The sequence below is a fragment of the Triplophysa rosa genome, linkage group LG24 (assembly GCF_024868665.1).
Source record: "Triplophysa rosa linkage group LG24, Trosa_1v2, whole genome shotgun sequence".
NCBI classification, from domain to species: domain Eukaryota; kingdom Metazoa; phylum Chordata; class Actinopteri; order Cypriniformes; family Nemacheilidae; genus Triplophysa; species Triplophysa rosa.
This window is the reverse complement of record NC_079913.1, coordinates 4278718-4297589: the sequence shown is the minus strand read 5'-3', so window position 1 is coordinate 4297589 and position 18872 is coordinate 4278718. Positions and strand designations below refer to the sequence as shown.

Below are 18872 nucleotides of genomic sequence, written 5' to 3'. Positions count from 1 at the left end.
ATACAGAAATAAATACACTGGAAGTGTTTTATGTTGTGATTCTGAAGACGTATACACAAAGGTAACATCTAACGTTATATTTGTGTCAAGAATGTTAAAAGTTTCTTAACCTAAATAGTGTTTTTCATCTAAAGTGCGACATCTGCTGCTGTAAACTCATCATTACAGCCGATCAACACAACATAAGGTAAAATAATAACGATGCATTTACTGAGTCACTGCATTTACTGAAGCTTCCATTTTTTTACGTGCTCATATCTTGTTCTTAAATAATACAAATATTGCCCTGTAAGTTCACTGAGTGCGTGTTTATACTCCTTATACCGGAATTTTAGTTTGTAGAGTAGAAATCACAATAAATAAACAAATAAACAATAAAACAAAATAAACAAGGTTATGATGAAATTATAAATAATAAAAAAACGTATACGTTTAAAATATAAATGTACATTTAATAATTAAAATGATTGTTAAATTAAATAAATGAACCACAGTATATCGCCACTGGGGATCTTTAACTGTCCGTGGTTGTGTTTTTTTTATTGTATTTAATTAGTTGGTTATTTCATTTAATTTATTATTTATATAATTATTATTTTTAGTTTATTGTAACACGTATCCACGACCTTTCATATGTGGTGTGTTTACAGCTGTAACTCCGCCCTCCACCTTAACTTTCGTTTTCCTGACCTCACACTTCGCTTTTATTTCCTGCTGAATGTAAGTGAATCTGAACTCATCGGATCGATTCTTCATTCAGCAGCAGCAGCAGAATGGCTGAAGCGTCGATTATTCAGATAATTTGTGCTAATAATGGATCGATGGATCAAGACGATCTGGTGTCAGTATACATGTTTAGTGGTAATGTAATGAATCTGATCGAAAGCAGGAATGAATCGTTTGCTGTTGTTAATATAAACGGACGGAAGAAAGTGATCGTCAAAACTAAACTTCGTTTGTGTAGAGCGCAGAACTGCAGCGGCTGCGCAAAACTGCACTTATGCAAACATCACCTGTTCGGCTCTTGCCGCTTCAACAGAGGACGGTCAGTGTCTTTATTCTCAATACACCCACACACATATATATTATATGATCATCATATATCTACTTAACATATATCCAGACCTTAAAGGCATAGTTAATCTAAAGATTTGTCATTATTTCCTAAATAATGAATGTAAATAATGAAATAATAAGAATAATGTTCACGCACTTAATCCACGCCCGTCACTCAGGCCTTCATCAGGCCTGTGTGTGAGACATTATTATTTATTCCATTGAGTGTGGTTTTTTTCGGGTTTTGGATGTGCACAACCTTGTATTTTTAAATAAATAATAACAAAATGTATTTTTTTGGTTAACTCTTTAAGAATAAAGCTGTTGAGTGAGTGTCAAATATACTTAATGATATTAATATCACAGATGAGTCATACCTGCTGATATCATAATCTACGTCATCCTGCATTATTGTATCATTGTATGTATTTTAAAAATGAATAATATACTCAAAGTTTTTTTGCTTCCACAGGCGAGTATGTCGGTTCAGTCATGAACTGAGTTTGGGTCAGAATTCAGCTCTTTTGCTCTCTCATGATCTTCATCTGCTGGACAAACAGCAGCTTTGTGTTCTTCTGCTTCAGAATGACAACAGCCTCTTACCGCCGGTACAACTGACCAATTCTTTGTTTCATCTTATACAGACACAAAGAGTTTAGTGTTGTTGTGTGAAGTAGGATCAGCTCAATATCATGATAAATGTAAATGGATGTTTATCACACAGGGAGTTTGTCACAAGGGCTTTATCTCTGTTTCTGTTCAATACTGCAGCTGCTGTTGTTTGGCAAACAAGTATATAAGGAAATAGTATAACCATAATAATTGTATTTTAAAAAAATGTTAGCTCAGGGGAAAGTTGTCACAAGCCTTTTGTATGGTGTAATGTTTTTATATTTTATTGTATTTTGTTTCATTATTTTTTAAAGGAATAGTTTACCCAAAAATGAAAATTCTGTCATAATTTACTTACCCTCAAGTTGCTCCAAACCTGTATGAATTTCTTTTTTGGAAGATATTTGGAAGAATGTTTTTCAGTTCTGGGACGTCATCAGCTACCATAGTAGAAAAAATTACTGTTTGCTTTCCTAAATTCTTCAAAATATCTTATTTTGTGTTCAACAGAACAAAATATTTTTTTCTACTATGGTAGCGAACGATGTCCCAGAACTGAAAAATCTAACATTCTGACAAATTTCTTTGTATGTGTTCAACAGAACAAATTTATACAAGTTTGGATGACAGAATTTTCATTTTTGGGTGGACAATCCCTTTAGCGTTTAATGAATTGCTTTATAAATATCTTGGTGAAAAGCCATATATAGCCTTTAATATGGTATATATTCAATGCAAATGTTGAGAATTATTTGTTGAATCTTCAGAAAAATAAATGTATGATAATAAATGAAACATAAGCTGAACCAGAATTCTCTCTGTCAGGTGTGTTATGACTATAATAACGGCACAGGTGAGTTCGGACGATGCGAGGACGGTGAGAATTGTAGGAGGCTTCACATCTGTCAGAAATACCTGCGAGGAGCCTGTGAATGTCACCGCTCTCATGATTTCTATGAACCTCATCCTCTGAAGACCCTTCAGGACAGAAATGTGCCTACCGAGCTCATGGCCATCATGAAGGATCTTTACACAAATATGGAAGCCCTGAGGCAACTGTCCAAAACCAAACAACCTTCAGGAACAAACACTGCTGGTCAGAGGACTTGGACAGGCCCCAAAACACAGAATCGGAGACCCTCGAATCCTCTGAATGTTAATAAAGGACAAAAGAGTCAGACAGGTAAGAAATCTCAACTGAACACAAATGATTTATTATCTTCACTACAGTGACATTAAATCCCACATTACTGTGTTTACATTTGCACGAATGAATGTGTGTGTGATTCTTCCTTCAGAGAAAACTGAGATCTGCATGTATTACATCAAAGGACATTGCATACATGGAGGTGAGAGAATCTCTGATCTGATTATATATGAATCAGAACTTAAAAGTGTGATTTATATACAGTATGTGTTGTGTTGTAGACTCGTGTAGAAAAGAACACTCCAGTGTTCCATATCAATGGCAAGTGACAGACGGATGTGAGTGGAAAACTCTTCCTGACAATGAGGCTGTGGAGAGGGACTACTGTAATCCTGCAAAATCAAACAGGTGAAAAGATTACATTACATCATAGATATAGTTTTCTTTATTAACCGATTGTCGAGCTCTAATGTCTTGACTGCTTGTCTCTGAAAGCTCTGGAGTCCAGGTGGTTAATTTTGACACGATGACTCGAGGTCCTCAGCCCGTTCGGCGTCTGTCAACAGTGCCGTCTGTCCTCCAGCCCACCTTCATTCTGACCACAGAGTGGATCTGGCACTGGGAGGATGAGTATGGAAACTGGATCCAGTACGGAACAGCAGTACGTCACCGTCACTTTCATTATATCGTGTTTGTAGTGTATGAATAAGCTGTAATGTGAACGGTGTTGTGTGTTGATAAGGACGGGGGTCACAGGTCCTCGCTCATCAGCAGCGTTGAGATTGAACAGAAATATCAGGCCGACAGCAGTGGAGTGATGGAGTTTACAGCCGGATCACAAACATATGAACTCAACTTCACAGGTACATTCACAAACCAGACGAGAGATGAAAACTTCTGAAAATCCTGACATTTTATTTCTTGTGTAAAACGAAGTTCTCCGGTGAATAAATGACTGAAAGCAGAGTGTGTATCTGTTATACAAGATGATCAAATATCTTCTAATCCTCAGATATGATCCAGACGAACAGACATTATGGAACAAAGAAGCTTGTCAGACGTCGTCCCAAATTTGTTTCAGCAGCTGATGTGCACACCATCAAGACAACGTGAGAAAACTGGACAGTGTTTATTCAGTGCTAAAAATGTTTACATCGTTTCCTTATGACAGCCGTTCTCAAACCTTTTCAGTCTGAATTCGCCACAAAATTGCAATTTTAATAAACCAAAGCCATAGTGGCCTTATTTCTCGGCCTCCAGTTCAAGAAGCACTGGCTTTATGAAATCAGTCTGTATTATTAGACACCCTGAATATTTGGAGCAGACATTATATATCCGTCTTTATATCTGTTGACAGTAAACGTGCACCGAACAACTTCAAGACTCTTCCGGAACACTGGGATAAATGTCTGACTCCTGACACGGGATATAAGGTGCATGATGTCATGATGTTTGGATATGTCATGTACTGTATGTGCAGCACTTGAGCTGATGTTTTTCACACAGAAAGTGTCGCTGTCGAGCTCATCGAGTGAATACAACAGAATCCAGCAACTCTTCAACACCACCATGAGAGGATTCAACATTCAGCGCATCGATAGGATTCAGAACAAAGCATTATGGGAAGTGTTTCAGTGGTAAGTGTTCAGTACAGCACATTGATGTGAACAACAGTGTGAGATGAATCTGAAGCGTGATTCTGTCGCGATGTGTAGGCAGAAGGATCAGATGAAGAAGAACAACGGAGGCAGACACGTGGAGGAGAAGCAGCTGTTTCACGGCACAGACACCAAACATTTAGATGCCATCTGTCTGAATAACTTTGACTGGAGGATCTGTGGAACACACGGCACGGCCTATGGCAAAGGTGGAGTCATGAATAACGTTTTCATTAAAATGCACATTGAATGATAGCAGTTTTACTTCCACATAATAAAAGGGATAACAGTCACAAAAAACCCATCACATGAGCAGCAGTGATCTTTGTCTTCATGGCTGTCGTTGAGATATGTTTATTATTTCCTCTCCTGTGATTCATACAGATGAAGTGTAAACTCTTTTTTTTTTTTTACAGGCAGTTATTTTGCCAGGGATGCTCAGTACTCTCACAGCTACACCAAAGATTCAGGAACCATGTTTGTTTGTCGGGTTCTGGTGGGCGACTACACCAAAGGAGAATCCGGCTACCTCCGGCCCCCCTCTAAAGACGGAGGAGATACTCTGTTCTACCACAGCTGTGTGAATGACGTCTACAATCCCATCATATTTGTTGTGTTTGAAAAGCATCAGATCTACCCCGAGTATCTGATCGAGTACAGAGAGTCCAGTCCGCAAACCCCAGCGGCAGTTACGAGACCAGCGACAGTGAGAAGCCAAGTCTCTGTGTCGGCATACAGCTCAGTTCATCAGCCCAGTGTCATGATCTCACGTGCTGCTCCGTCATATGCCACACCCGCATATGCCACGCCCTCATATGCCACGCCCTCATATGCCACTCCCAGACCTGCCATGCCCTCATATGCCACTCCCAGACCTGCCACGCCCACATATACCACTCCCTCATATACCCCGTCCTCAAACACATCCTCCAAATCTCAGTCTTCATCCTCCAAGTCAGATTGCATTATTTCGTGAATCAACATGACGTCTGGGCCTAGTTGCAAAAACTTAGCCGCTTGGTTAAGACAGCAATTAGTTAGGACTAATCAGTCTTACTTTTCACATTTCAATCACCCCAATCTACCTTTTTATGTAACTGATTTAAAGAAGTTATGACCAGTCTTGCAGAAAAAAATGAGATGACTAACTTCTAAGACTAGTCTAAGCAGTTTATGGTAATACTACAGCTGGTAATGTTGGAGAACGATCTTCTCTAACAAAGAATGAAGTGTTGTTTTCATGATTGAGGGCTTTGGGAGCAGCTAGCAAAAACCTTAATGACAGTTAAGTTATGAAATGTTTTATAAATATTAAATGAATGGCATATGAAATCACTTCATGAAAAATGATGTTAGAGTTTTCTCAGGTTCATAGAAATGCACACACTTATTTGTGATTTTTGCTGAGATGATTGAGATAATCTGAACATTTTACACATACAATAAAGTTTTCCTGTAGACAATTTGAAAAGAAATTCAGTGTTTTTATTTAATGACCTTCTTTATTATTGTGATGCATTTTGATGGGTAGATTGATTGACGATCGACAATTATCAAACCATCCAGTTTCAGATCTTACAATGAGGAAAATAAAAACACAATTCTTTAAACATATATCTTTCATACTAAAAGAATATCCTTACACAAATAATTTCATTAAAATAGTTACAAATCTGACATGATAACGAGAATCAAATGTTTTTGTAACGAATCTGCATTCTTCCAAAACTAAGAAATAAACAAATCAAACAAACCCCAAACAAATCATACATATTAAATAATGGAACACATTGTTAAAGGTCAGTGTTTGGTGTAACTAATTACTTAGTAACTGTAATTTAATTATTTTCCCTTGAAAAAGTAAAGTAAGTGATTACTTTTTTTTTTTTTTATTTATTTTTATTTTTTTTTTATTTAATTTAATTACTTTGTGTAATGTATGTGTGTGCAACAGTGGAATTGACATCAAAATTCAAAGTCTAACTTTAAAATCCGTGCTTTAATGTATAATTCTCACATTTGTAAAACTTTGGTCAGTTAATAATATTACTTTATGTAGTTTTATATAATTTGTTTGAATGAATTTAGAGTCGTTTCATGTCTATCCTTGAATCACTTAACTAGTCAAGGTTGATATAGGATATAGAAAGTAATTAGTAATAAGTAATTAAATACTTTTTGGAGAGAGTAATTTGTACAGTAATCTAATTACACTATAGGATACTAATTAGTAGCTAGTAATTAATTACTTATTCAGAGTAACATGCCCAACAGTGTTAATGGTGTACACACACTCTGTCACTGGATACCCTTTAAAAAGGTATTAAAGCCACAATATGGAATATTTGGACCGCTAGATGGTGCACTTTCGAAACAACAAAAGGTGAATCTAAATGACGTTATGTAGGAGAGTGGAATTATGGGACATGTCATTTTCACCATCCAGAGGCGTATGGAGGTAATGAATGAATTTTATTTTATGTCATCATAATGAATTAGCTTGCAAGAAACGTGGAATGTAATGCTACGTTAGCCCGCGACTGATATTGGACTTTGTCAATTGATTTGGTAGCGTAATGCTACACAGTTTTACGTGTTTAAAACAGTCGTCGTTTATAAAGTAAATTGGAAGGAATCCACAGCATTTACAAGTAACGTTGTTGGCTACATATTTTTGTGCGACATATTCTGTATTTCATAGGGTAACTACATTCATAACTATTCAAATAATCTGTGCATGAGTATTTCGTGTACAATAAAAATAAGTGCTTACCTGTCTATTAAAACACATGCGAGAGCGGAGTCTCTGTCGAGTCCAAGTTGGTCGCGAAGCTCTCTCCATTTAGAAAACGCCACGCCGATATTAATCCTTGTTTTATTTCTTCGTTTGTCCATAAGCCTGCTTGCCTCATTTGGTCTACGTTTACACTTTTTTGGGTTTCCTTTACTCGCCAAAGAGTAATCGTGATCCATAATAACAGAACAACAGATGCTGCGTCCTAGATGCTGTATAACCACTTCCGCATTTGCGTGTTGCAGTAGTTTCTATAACAGGAAACTGAGGGTAGTGCGGAGCAGCGGATATTTGGATTTGGATTCAATTTATTGTCATTGCACATGTACAAGTACAAGGCAACAAAATGTGACCTCTGCATTTAACCCATCCAGAGAGTAGATTTTAAATAGGAATTTCTCTGGATTTGCACATTCTTGGGAACAATTGGGATAATGTAAGTACACAACTGCATGAAATATATCACACTGTGCAAGTGATTTTTGGATATTTCATAACAAAATTCTTCCATATTGTGGCTTTAATATGAACTGCCATTGAGAGAAGCCCTGCGTTCCAATCAGCATACTATCCGTCCTAATAGTATTCGAAGGTAGAATTAGTATGTCCCAAATCGTGGTATGTTGAAAATAGTATTCCAAAGATTCCCGATGGTCTACTACTTCCGGTAGAAATTCGAAGTGTAGAATGACGCACACTCTTAACGGCGGATATTACCCACAACTCACCGCGAGTAGGTGGAGTTTAGTGACGCTCCTGTTAGGACGGCTAGTATGCTGATTGGAACGCAGGGAACAAGCCTGCCCTCTTTCCCTGCAGAGGTGTACTTTTGAAAGGCAGGGCACCGCCCAGTGACACCTCTTTTTATTTGAGAGTGTGATTTCAGGCATGCGCAGATCTAAAAATGGGCGGATCTCTGATCACGAGTTTCGTTTCCCCCAAACATTTTCGCATTTCGCTCAACACTGATCTAGCGAAGATTTCACGGCATTTTGATGGCGAAGGAAACTCTTCTGAAGATCCTGTGTGGGAATAACGGAGCGATGGAGTACGAGCGCGTTCTCGATCTGTCATACGGACTGCCGGAGTTATCAGACCTGGATCAGGTCATCAAGGGTGACATCTTCACTGTGATCCAGCACAGCGACAGTAAAGAGATCATCGTGAAAGCTGACGTGAAACTGTGTAACAACAGCGAGTGTGACGGAGCCGTGTGTGGAGATCTGCACATGTGTAAATATGAACTCATGATGGGACACTGTAACAGGTATGTGCACACCCCACCGGGGCAAGTTGTCACACATGTTTACAGTGACAACTTCACACTGTGTGAGAGACGTGACATAGGTCACAGACGATCAAAGTTTCTTCTTTCTTATGATCTGCATTACCTCTAATTATATTGTGACAACATGCCCCTGGGAAATAATCCCTGGAGTCGCTCCAGTCGTGTCATAACAGGAGAGTTTGTCTAATGTGTTTGTTTGTGTTTCTGTAGGCGAGTGTGTGTTTTTGGACACGAGCTGATATCTAAACACAACATCAGAGTCCTCAGAGATCATCAGATTTCTGCTCTGAGTCGAGAGGAACTTTGTGTGATGTTACTGCAGAGTGACTCCAACCTCCTGCCTCCTGTGAGTTCACATCACATCCATGCTTCCAACTTCCAACCATGTTTGTATCTCCTCTTTGCCCCGCCTCTCTGAAACGCGCAGATTTTTACAAAGCTCATCGCTCTGAAAAGCGAGGTGTGCTATGATTGGCCAGTTAACCAGTGCGAAGTGATTGGTTGAATACTGTGATGGAACTGTAACGCCTCTTACCATATTTGGAACATCAGGTTCCAAAGCAATTGTACTGACAGGTGCGCTCACCTTACTTGCGTATACATTTGGGCGGTCTTAGTCAAATCATACCACGAGCTGACGTAGATTTTTGGGGGTGTGTTTACACGAAGCGTTTCAGGCAGGTCTGGGTGAGCATTCGCTTTTAGATAGAATGCATCTTTTGTTCTGACACTTTAATTTTTGCAATTTTACGTGTCTAATACATGCATGGGCAACTTATAAAACACCAAAGACACAGAAAAACACGTATTCGCACCATATGACCCCTTTAATGAATAGGTGCTTTAGTATATGTAGTGTAGTATGGAGTATGTATGGAATAAAAACGATGCAGATTGTTGTACTGTAGTGTTGCTGCTGATGCTCTTACAACAGTATATGTGTGGTAAAACAGATTTCCTACAGTATATTTTATGCCAGCTCTGTTGCTTTGTCCTGTCACAGGTGTGCGTGTTGTACAACAGAAGTGGCGGGCCGTACGGTAGGTGTCCAGAGAAAGAGCAGTGCACGAGACTGCACGTGTGCGAGAGTTTCATCAGAGGATGCTGTGATGTCACAGAATGCGGCAGTTCACATGATTTCCACGGGCCCGATACGCTCAGGGTTCTGAGACGCAGAGGAGTGTCTGATCATCTGATGTCTTCTCTTCCCTTCATCTACCGCAACATTCTCACACTGAAGAGACACAGGAACATCAGACCGCAGTCTGATCTCACCGGCACCAAGCAACCTGTCCGGCAGAAGAGAAGAAACACAGGTACACTCTTAAAAAAAAAGGCGCTTCATAAGGTTCTTTGATGCCATAGAAGAACCTTTTGGTTCCATAAAGAACTATTAACATCTGAAGAACCTCTCTGTAATTCACATAAGGTTCTTTGTGGTGAACAAAAGGTTCTTCAGAATATAAAAAAGGTTCTTTATAGAACCTTTGACTGAATGGTTCTTTGTGGAACCAAAAATGGTTCTTCTAAAGCATCTCTGTGAAAAACCTTTTAAGCATTTTCATTTTTAAGAGTGTACCAGCGTATGTGCTTTTGAAAGCTGTACAATCGTTCACGCGATGTCAGCTGAACTGTTGTGTTTTATCCACACAGAACTTGAAATCTGCCTCTCGTTTGTCAAAGGCTTCTGTAAGAACCGTAAGAGATAATGCATCTTCATTTCATTCATGTTTATAATGAATAAACACGTACAAATATAAATGAAATGATAGATTGTGAATTCAATGCGTGTCATTGTCTGACGGCAGGAGAATGCAGCAGAATTCATTTTAAAATGCCGTATAAGTGGGAGGTGAAGGTGGATGACACCTGGGCTGCGTTACCAAACAATGAAGAGATTGAGAGAGAATACTGTGAGCCATCTAACGTTAACAGGTGCGAGTGTGTGCCTTGCTGTGGAAATACACACTTTCAAGTTTCTTTTTAACAGCGTCATCACAGCTCTGATCGTCTGTGTGTTATTCAGTTTATTCAAAGATGAAACCATATTACATCACGCATGTGTTCTGTGTGACAGTTCAGGAACGGTGCCTGTTTGTTTTGAGGACATGACTCTGGGCCTGAATGAGGTCCTGCGTCTCTCCACAGAACCCTCAGTTCTCTTTCCCAGTTTCATTTTCACCACCACCTGGATCTGGTATTGGAGAGACCAGTATGACCACTGGATCCAGTACGCATCACTGGTACGTGTGACTTGAATAAAGAAACGGATATTACAAGACACCGTTTTTCAGATTCTGCCACCTGAAATGTTTCTTCCTATAATCTTTCGTTCTTCTTTTTGAAACGTACAGAAAGAAATGCACAGAATGTGTATGGTGTGCAGTGATGAGCTGGAGAAGAGATATCAGGAGTCTTTACAACTGCAGAACCCTTCCGATCAGGATGATGTTGTGAGGTTCAGAGCAGGAAAACACTTTTATCAGCTGAACTTTAAAGGTGTTTCATGTTTAACTGATCCACAGTAGTTTAGTCTACTTTAGTCTTTTAAGTTTTTTTTTTTGTAACATGCTGGTGTTGTTTTTATGTCAAATTATGTGATGAGATTTTCTTCTGATCAGATAATAACTCTTTCACGTACAGATATGGTCCAAAGAAATGAAGTAAGTGGAACAGAGAGACCCGTGAGACGACGGCCCGTGTTTGTCTCCTCAGTGGACGTCCACATCTCCAGAACAAGGTGACGATGATCATTCACATCCAGCGTTACAGGCTGATCTCGTGTGTGTGTGTGTGTGTGTGTGTGTGATTTCAGTTCTGTGTGTGATTTTGTTTGATTGTCTAGCAGGAAAAACTCTTCGGCCAGACCTCATGTTTTTAAAGGTTTTCCTGGATTTTGGGACCAAAGTGCGATTCCTGACCGTGGATTTCAGGTTCAGTTCTCATCATTCAATCATTTGTTGTTCATTAGAGATGATTGATGTCTCATGCATTCATTCTCTTGTTTGCAGAGAGTTCGTCTCCATCCGTCTGACAGAGATTACGCCAGAGTTCAGGATCTCTTCTGTCAGACTATGAGCTCTTTCACCATCAGACAGATTGAGCGTGTGCAAAACAGAAAACTCTGGGGAATCTTCATCACGTGAGTGTCAGTGTAAAAACAACTAAAGCTGTAAAAAGCTTTAACAGACAGACACATATAAAGAAGACAAGATCAAAAATGTTTTGGGATTTTTCCACAGGAAAAAAGAAGCCCTGAAGAAAACTAACCAAGAGAGATTTGGTGAGCGGCTTCTATTTCATGATACCAAATCCTCACTCCTCGATGTTGTTTGCTGTCAAAACTTTGACATTGGGATGTCTGATACCTCAGAGTATGGCAAAGGTACAATACACCTACTGTCTATTTCAGACATTCATTTAAAGGGATAGTTCACCCAAAAGTGAAAATTCTGTCATCATTTACTCATAGAACACAAAAGAAGATATTTGAAAGAATGTCTGTAACCAAACAGATTTCATTCCCCATTGACTCCCATAGTATTTATTTTCCCTACTATGGCAGTAAATGGGGGATGAGATCTATTTGGTTACTGACATTCTTTCAAATATCTTTCTTTCTGTTTAATAGAACAAAGAAATTTATACAGGTTTGGAACAACCTGAGGGTGAGTAAATGATTTTTGGGTGAACTGTCCCTTTAACCTCTGTGTTTTTTATTTCTCGTGTTTTTCACAGGGATTTATTTCTCAAAGGAGGCACAGTCCTGCCATAAAAACACAGATGAATGTGGAGTGAGGATGATGTTCGTGTGCAGGGTGTTGCTCGGACACTACACCAGAGGAGCCTTTCATTACTGTCGCCCTCCGCCCAAAAATGCTACAGGAGATCATTACCACAGTTGTGTAGACAATCTTCGTGACCCGTCTGTCTTTGTGTTGTTTGACAGGTCACAGATCTACCCAGAGTTCCTCATTACTTATGAGCAGAATAAAACATTTGAAATGTCTCTAATGGCGAGTGCCGCTCGGGTAAATGTAAAGAATGTTAGACAAACTCCTGAAAGCTCCGATGTCAGGACAAACCCAAGCAGTGGAATAAAGTCATCACCCGCTTTTGCTTCTGCTTCCGGGTCAGAACAAACCTCAGGATCTTCTAGTTCCTCCAGAGAAACACATTCACTCTCTGCTCTCTCGGGTTCAACAATAAATACAAATCTAATTCTCTCCACTAGAGATCCTGTCTCAAATGTCCCAAAAACTGATCTCAATGCAGTTCTGATGATGACGAGTGATGAAATCCCCCTGCTAACACCACTGCAGCCTGCTGTCCAACTGCATGCTTGGAGATTCTCAAGTGATCCAGATCACCAGAACATCTCAGTCGAGTCTGTGAACCGTTCTTCATCTGAAAACACCCAAAAAGTCCCTGAGATATACAGCGGTTCTGTGACCTCTTCATCATCTGGAACAATTCAAGACGTTTCTGAGATTCGTTCTTCATCTGGAACAATTCAAGACGGTTCTGAGATTCGTTCTTCATCTGGAACAATTCAAGACGTTTCTGAGATTCGTTCTTCATCTGGAACAATTCGAGACGTTTCTGAGATTCGTTCTTCATCTGGAACAATTCGAGACGTTTCTGAGATTCGTTCTTCATCTGGAACAATTCGAGACGTTTCTGAGATTCGTTCTTCATCTGGAACAATTCGAGACGTTTCTGAGATTCGTTCTTCATCTGGAACAATTCGAGACGTTTCTGAGATTCGTTCTTCATCTGGAACAATTCGAGACGTTTCTGAGATTCGTTCTTCATCTGGAACAATTCGAGACGTTTCTGAGATTCGTTCTTCATCTGGAACAATTCGAGACGTTTCTGAGATTCGTTCTTCATCTGGAACAATTCGAGACGTTTCTGAGATTCGTTCTTCATCTGGAACAATTCGAGACGTTTCTGAGATTCGTTCTTCATCTGGAACAATTCGAGACGTTTCTGAGATTCGTTCTTCATCTGGAACAATTCGAGACGTTTCTGAGATTCGTTCTTCATCTGGAACAATTCGAGACGTTTCTGAGATTCGTTCTTCATCTGGAACAATTCGAGACGTTTCTGAGATTCGTTCTTCATCTGGAACAATTCGAGACGTTTCTGAGATTCGTTCTTCATCTGGAACAATTCGAGACGTTTCTGAGATTCGTTCTTCATCTGGAACAATTCGAGACGTTTCTGAGATTCGTTCTTCATCTGGAACAATTCGAGACGTTTCTGAGATTCGTTCTTCATCTGGAACAATTCGAGACGTTTCTGAGATTCGCAGCTGTTCTGCGATTCGTTCTTCATCTGGAACAATTCAAGACGTTTCTGAGATTCACAGCGGTTCTGAGATTCGTTCTTCATCTGGAACAATTCAAGACGTTTCTGAGATTCGTTCTTCATCTGGAACAATTCGAGACGTTTCTGAGATTCGTTCTTCATCTGGAACAATTCGAGACGTTTCTGAGATTCGTTCTTCATCTGGAACAATTCGAGACGTTTCTGAGATTCTCAGCTGTTCTGCGATTCGTTCTTCATCTGGAACAATTCGAGACGTTTCTGAGATTCACAGCGGTTCTGAGATTCGTTCTTCATCTGGAACAATTCAAGACGTTTCTGAGATTCTCAGCTGTTCTGCGATTCGTTCTTCATCTGGAACAATTCAAGACGTTTCTGAGATTCTCAGCTGTTCTGAGATTCGTTCTTCATCTGGAACAATTCAAGACGTTTCTGAGATTCTCAGCTGTTCTGCGATTCGTTCTTCATCTGGAACAATTCAAGACGTTTCTGAGATTCTCAGCTGTTCTGCGATTCGTTCTTCATCTGGAACAATTCAAGACGTTTCTGAGATTCTCAGCTGTTCTGCGATTCGTTCTTCATCTGGAACAATTCAAGACGTTTCTGAGATTCTCAGCTGTTCTGCGATTCGTTCTTCATCTGGAACAATTCGAGACGTTTCTGAGATTCGCAGCGGTTCTGCGATTCGTTCTTCATCTGGAACAATTCGAGACGTTTCTGAGATTCGCAGCGGTTCTGCGATTGGTTCTTCATCTGGAACAATTCAAGACGTTTCTGAGATTCGCAGAAGTTTTGTGACCTCTTCATCATCTGGAACAATTCAAGACGTTTCTGAGATTCACAGCGGTTCTGCGATTCGTTCTTCATCTGGAAACATCCATGATGTTTCTGAGGTACGCAGTGGTTCTGTGTCTCTCAGTCAGTTGAGAGGTGATTCGAGGGATTCACTGTCCACAGTGGTTCAGTACTCAAATTATGCTGTGAAACTGTCGTCTCCTCCAGTCGCAGTGAACAGATCCTCAGTGTCTGATGGTGTTGTTGTCTCTTCTGCTCAGAGTTTATCTCGCTCTAGTGGATCTGTGTCAAACTCTTTAGCGCTTTCCTCTCGTCAGACTGTCTGCTCTCATTATGGCAGAGAAAACTCTTCAGCAATGAGACGTGAGAGTGCAGAGAGAAGCCCACACCATACCACCACCACGATCACTACAGAGGGGAAAAAATGCACTGTCATGTGATTTCATCTGTTACTGAAATTAACCTTTTTTTTAACAATTTATTTAGTTTAAGTTTAATCAATGTACATATTGTAATAATATAATGTATTATAATACCATGTATTCTGTCTTTGTTGTTCATAATGAAAAAAATTAAATGAATAATGTATTGTTTTGAGGGTTTGTAAAGGGGGCTATAACTAAAACTGTTGTTAAACCTTTGAAATACTCTGGGTCACTTACACCCCTAAATCAATGAGAATTACTAAAATGTCTGCAGTGTACATTCACAATGCAAAAAAATCTTACATGATAGTGTAGCCTTTAGTTTAGGTTAAAAGCGTCATGTTTAGAGCAGTTTCTGTTGTTTGAGGATGTTTCTTCTGTGGATTACGGTGGCCAGGAAGTGCAAAACAAAACAGCAAGTTGCAAAACTAAAAACAAATCTAAAAGCAAAATAAAAAGCCCAAAATCAAAATGACAAATCTGAAAACACAATATCAAATCTTAAAACAAAATCATAAAACACAACAATTAGGGAAACAAAACATCAAGTCAGAAACCACATCGACAAGTCAGAAAACAAAATGACAAATCAGTCAAACTGGAAAAGGTAGGTTTTTAGTTGGAATTTTACAGTTGTACAAACAAAACCATAGCAAAGTTATCGCTTTCCAGCTTGGCTTCACACATCGGCCTAGACGTGCAGTACCGCGTAAGTACCGTAAGTATAGTATTGCTCACTACAGCACCTTTGGGGAGTGAGGAAATAGATGTAAAAGAAATAAATATTTATAACTATATGTTGTATCTGTCTTTTAGCATTCTTTTATTGATCAATTTATTTGCACTGTATATTGGCACATGTATCTAATTTATATTAAAGTCATTTTTCATCCTCTGTAGTTTTCTATATAACACCAGGGATGGAGAGCACATTGGTAAATCCACTGTATGCAAACCAGTGAGGAAAGTGTGCATCGCTCTCAAATGCTTTCTGCAGCCATTTTGCTTATTTGTACCATTGCCATGCTAAATAATAAAATTGGAGCTCCATTAATCATGGCCTTTTATAGTTGTGATGCACAAGTTTAACTCCGAGTCTGCCTACTCATAATTGACCGAACTAACTCAAGTCAGCTGTTCTGAAACCAAAAACTCAAAGATTCCCATCTCAACTCAGAGTTGGTTGTACCTCCTTATTGAAACGGGCCCCAGGTAATCCATGGATCTGACAACAGAAAGATCAAAAACAATATAATCCATAGCGACTGACAAATGACAAGTAAAACACAAGGGTTTATATACACACACTGAGAAAAGGAGGAAACAATAAACACCCGGGGAACCTAATTAACACGAAAAAACTACAAAGGACTACAAAACACATGGCACAAACAGGAAGTAACTGAAAAGTCCAACATAACAGGGGAAAACATAGACTGGGTTCGTGACAACAGCTTGTCTAACTATTTTTTTTCTAACTATTTTATTCAAACTATTTTTGCAGTATTGTCTTATATTAATGTAAATTAAAGCAATACTGTAAAAAAACTTTTTCATATTAAAAAACACAGCCCCTGTCTCCAAAATTATTTAATAAAACAATTATGACAGACACAGCAACACTGCTAGCTAGAAAAACAACAACAGAACACGGCACAGCAAAATCGCCACTGTTAAAAAAGGTCAAACACAATAGAAAATGTAATTAGCTTTATATTAGCTTTTTCTATTGAAGACATTACAAAACTCTTTTCTGTAGTGTGTTTTGGGTATTATTCCAATAGGATGTAACATTATAACCATTAAATCCTTTACTTTTTCTATTGTGTTTGGGGCAGGGTTCTATTGATTTTTCAGTAGTGTTAAACGAAGAATGAGACAGATTATTACGCCACTGTGAGTAAACGACATATTTCTGGTGTCATCAAATCATGAATGTAAACGCTAACGCACTTTTGTCACTGTGCAGGACTGCTGATATTAGAGTCAGCCCTGTGCATGCGCGTTTCTATGTGTCATTGAATATTAATTAGGTCTGACTGTTCGTCCAATCAGACGCCAGTGAATTAATGCGGCGAGTCCAGCACGTTCGCGTCATGTAGTGAGAGCGCAGCTGCTGGAGAAGGCGGTGTGTGGCACGAGCGCAGACGTATCTGAGGTAAATCTACTAAAGCTTCCTTTACGCTGATATTTCACGTATTTTCATTTAATATTTGTCTGTAATGCGTCATGACGGAGCGTAAGTGTGCAGGAGATGTTCTGATATAGATTTAATGCTGTGTTTTCATTGTTATTGATTGGTGGAGCGTTGAAGCTGCTGTTTGTTCATGTAACGCATCTAAAATGAAGACAATTATTTCAACATCGCCACATATAACGTTAGCTGTAGAGATTATGTTTTCAAATGTAACAGCGTTTAATCTATGTGAAATGTTGAGTGTATTCGCTGTGGAAAAGGGAATTCCCTGCATGTATCGATCTGTTCATCCTGACAGAAATCACGCAGGTTTATTTATTCATAATCAATTATTCATCGAGGCTTATTCAAACAATCTTTTGTTCTGTGCGAGCGGAATAATTCTGCGTTTTTCACTGCTTATAAAGGGAAACGCGTTATTCTGCCACATTCACTCATTTTTACTTGTTTTGCGTCCATCTGCACTGCAAACGACTCGACGCTATCAAATGAAACGCTTCCATCACAATCAGCGCAGTGACGTCACTCTAAAGCGCACCTGCTGGACAGATCGACGCTCGTGGTGATTATACTGGAAGCATCACTGTATCGCTTCTTAAGTTTTTTTTTTTTGGAGCTGTTTAATAGTTATGTGATGCATTTTTTTCTCGTATTATGTTACAGTAAAGTTCACACTGTTGCTCTTTTACTTCACGCACACGCACACGCACACGCACACACACACACACACACCTGTATTCTTTTACATTTTTACATCATCTGTGTTAAATGCGTACTGAGGATGATCTGTGAAGTTTTTATGTGTTTGTGCTTTTTGTCATGTTTATACAGATAATTGTTGTCATTTAAAGTCACACATCGCCACGAGTTAATGTTTTGGACTGTTGACACCTGTATATTGAGCTAAACATTGATCTGGTCATTCTATACAGATCTAAGTCTTCATCTATGTCTTATTCCTCTGGTCGTTTTCTGAATCAGTTTACTCTAAGCGTGTTCTGTCACTAGCCTGTAAGCGCTGTTATTTCATTCAGCATATCTAGTCGTCCCGTGTGCCAGAAATATAAAGGAAAGATTCAGTCATCTTCTGTCCTGTTTACAGTTCAGGCTGAGTTCAGTCACTGCGGATACTTTAAAACACGTTTAAAAGACTTGTGAGCTGTTACTGTACAGACACTCAGTCATACTGTAGCTTGATGTGTGACATTCAGATCATTTCTATGAGTTATTTACTGCACAGTCAAACACAAATATTTAGACGTGCAGTGACTGTGCACCAGCATAATGACACTCCTCATGGTCTCAGATATGACCAATGTGTGATTTGACAGCAGTAAGAATTCTGTTGTTATGTACTCTCATGATGCTATAAAATGTAAAATGCATTTTGCTTCAGTTTTGATCAATATAGATCAAAGTATATCGTATATCGGGACAAAAAAGTTCTTTTTGAGTGAATGACGTTTTGTGCAACTCAAACTAATGTGTTTCTGATTCATCGGTTTCAATCCTTCAAGCACTTTTGGGTTCCTGCAGTGTTGCTCAGTATTTTTAGATGTTTGAGCAGTG

The 18872-nt window shown here is 39.1% G+C and overlaps 3 protein-coding genes across 3 annotated transcripts in view; all 3 read left to right on the top strand.

The window, feature by feature from the left end:
• The first annotated feature begins 656 nt into the window (after positions 1-656).
• LOC130547861 (protein mono-ADP-ribosyltransferase PARP12-like) lies at positions 657-5936 on the top strand. The gene is made up of 12 exons (XM_057324202.1): positions 657-1045; positions 1529-1664; positions 2494-2851; positions 2967-3017; positions 3097-3223; positions 3311-3476; positions 3558-3678; positions 3828-3924; positions 4173-4248; positions 4322-4452; positions 4531-4682; positions 4890-5936. The coding sequence occupies exons 1-12, from the start codon at positions 774-776 to the stop codon at positions 5447-5449; spliced, it is 2247 nt and encodes a 748-aa protein (XP_057180185.1). The 5' UTR covers positions 657-773; the 3' UTR covers positions 5450-5936.
• Positions 5937-8045: 2109 nt separating this feature from the next.
• LOC130547486 (uncharacterized) lies at positions 8046-15121 on the top strand. Its single transcript, XM_057323449.1, has 12 exons — positions 8046-8534; positions 8766-8901; positions 9559-9871; positions 10209-10253; positions 10364-10490; positions 10633-10798; positions 10910-11054; positions 11199-11295; positions 11401-11488; positions 11567-11697; positions 11798-11940; positions 12294-15121. Exons 1-12 carry the CDS (start codon positions 8263-8265, stop codon positions 15119-15121), a joined length of 4491 nt encoding a protein of 1496 aa, XP_057179432.1. The 5' UTR covers positions 8046-8262.
• Positions 15122-17177: 2056 nt separating this feature from the next.
• Positions 17178-18872, top strand: part of LOC130547918 (synapsin-3-like) — a 32216-nt gene continuing 30521 nt past the window's right edge. Inside the window, exon 1 of the mRNA XM_057324296.1 lies at positions 17178-17264. The gene's annotated coding sequence lies outside the window, so the exon portion shown is untranslated. The remainder of the gene's footprint in view (positions 17265-18872) is intronic.

Bases quoted from the DNA above. Each gene is read 5' to 3' on its own strand.
- LOC130547486 (XM_057323449.1), top strand. From the start codon at position 8,263: ATGGCGAAGGAAACTCTTCTGAAGATCCTGTGTGGGAATAACGGAGCG. The intron at 8,902-9,558 runs GTGAGTTCACAT...GTCCTGTCACAG, and splicing joins ACTCCAACCTCCTGCCTCCT to GTGTGCGTGTTGTACAACAG. The intron at 11,055-11,198 runs GTGTTTCATGTT...TTTCACGTACAG, and splicing joins TTATCAGCTGAACTTTAAAG to ATATGGTCCAAAGAAATGAA.
- LOC130547861 (XM_057324202.1), top strand. From the start codon at position 774: ATGGCTGAAGCGTCGATTATTCAGATAATTTGTGCTAATAATGGATCG. The intron at 2,852-2,966 runs GTAAGAAATCTC...TTCTTCCTTCAG, and splicing joins AGGACAAAAGAGTCAGACAG to AGAAAACTGAGATCTGCATG. The intron at 3,224-3,310 runs GTGAAAAGATTA...TGTCTCTGAAAG, and splicing joins AATCCTGCAAAATCAAACAG to CTCTGGAGTCCAGGTGGTTA.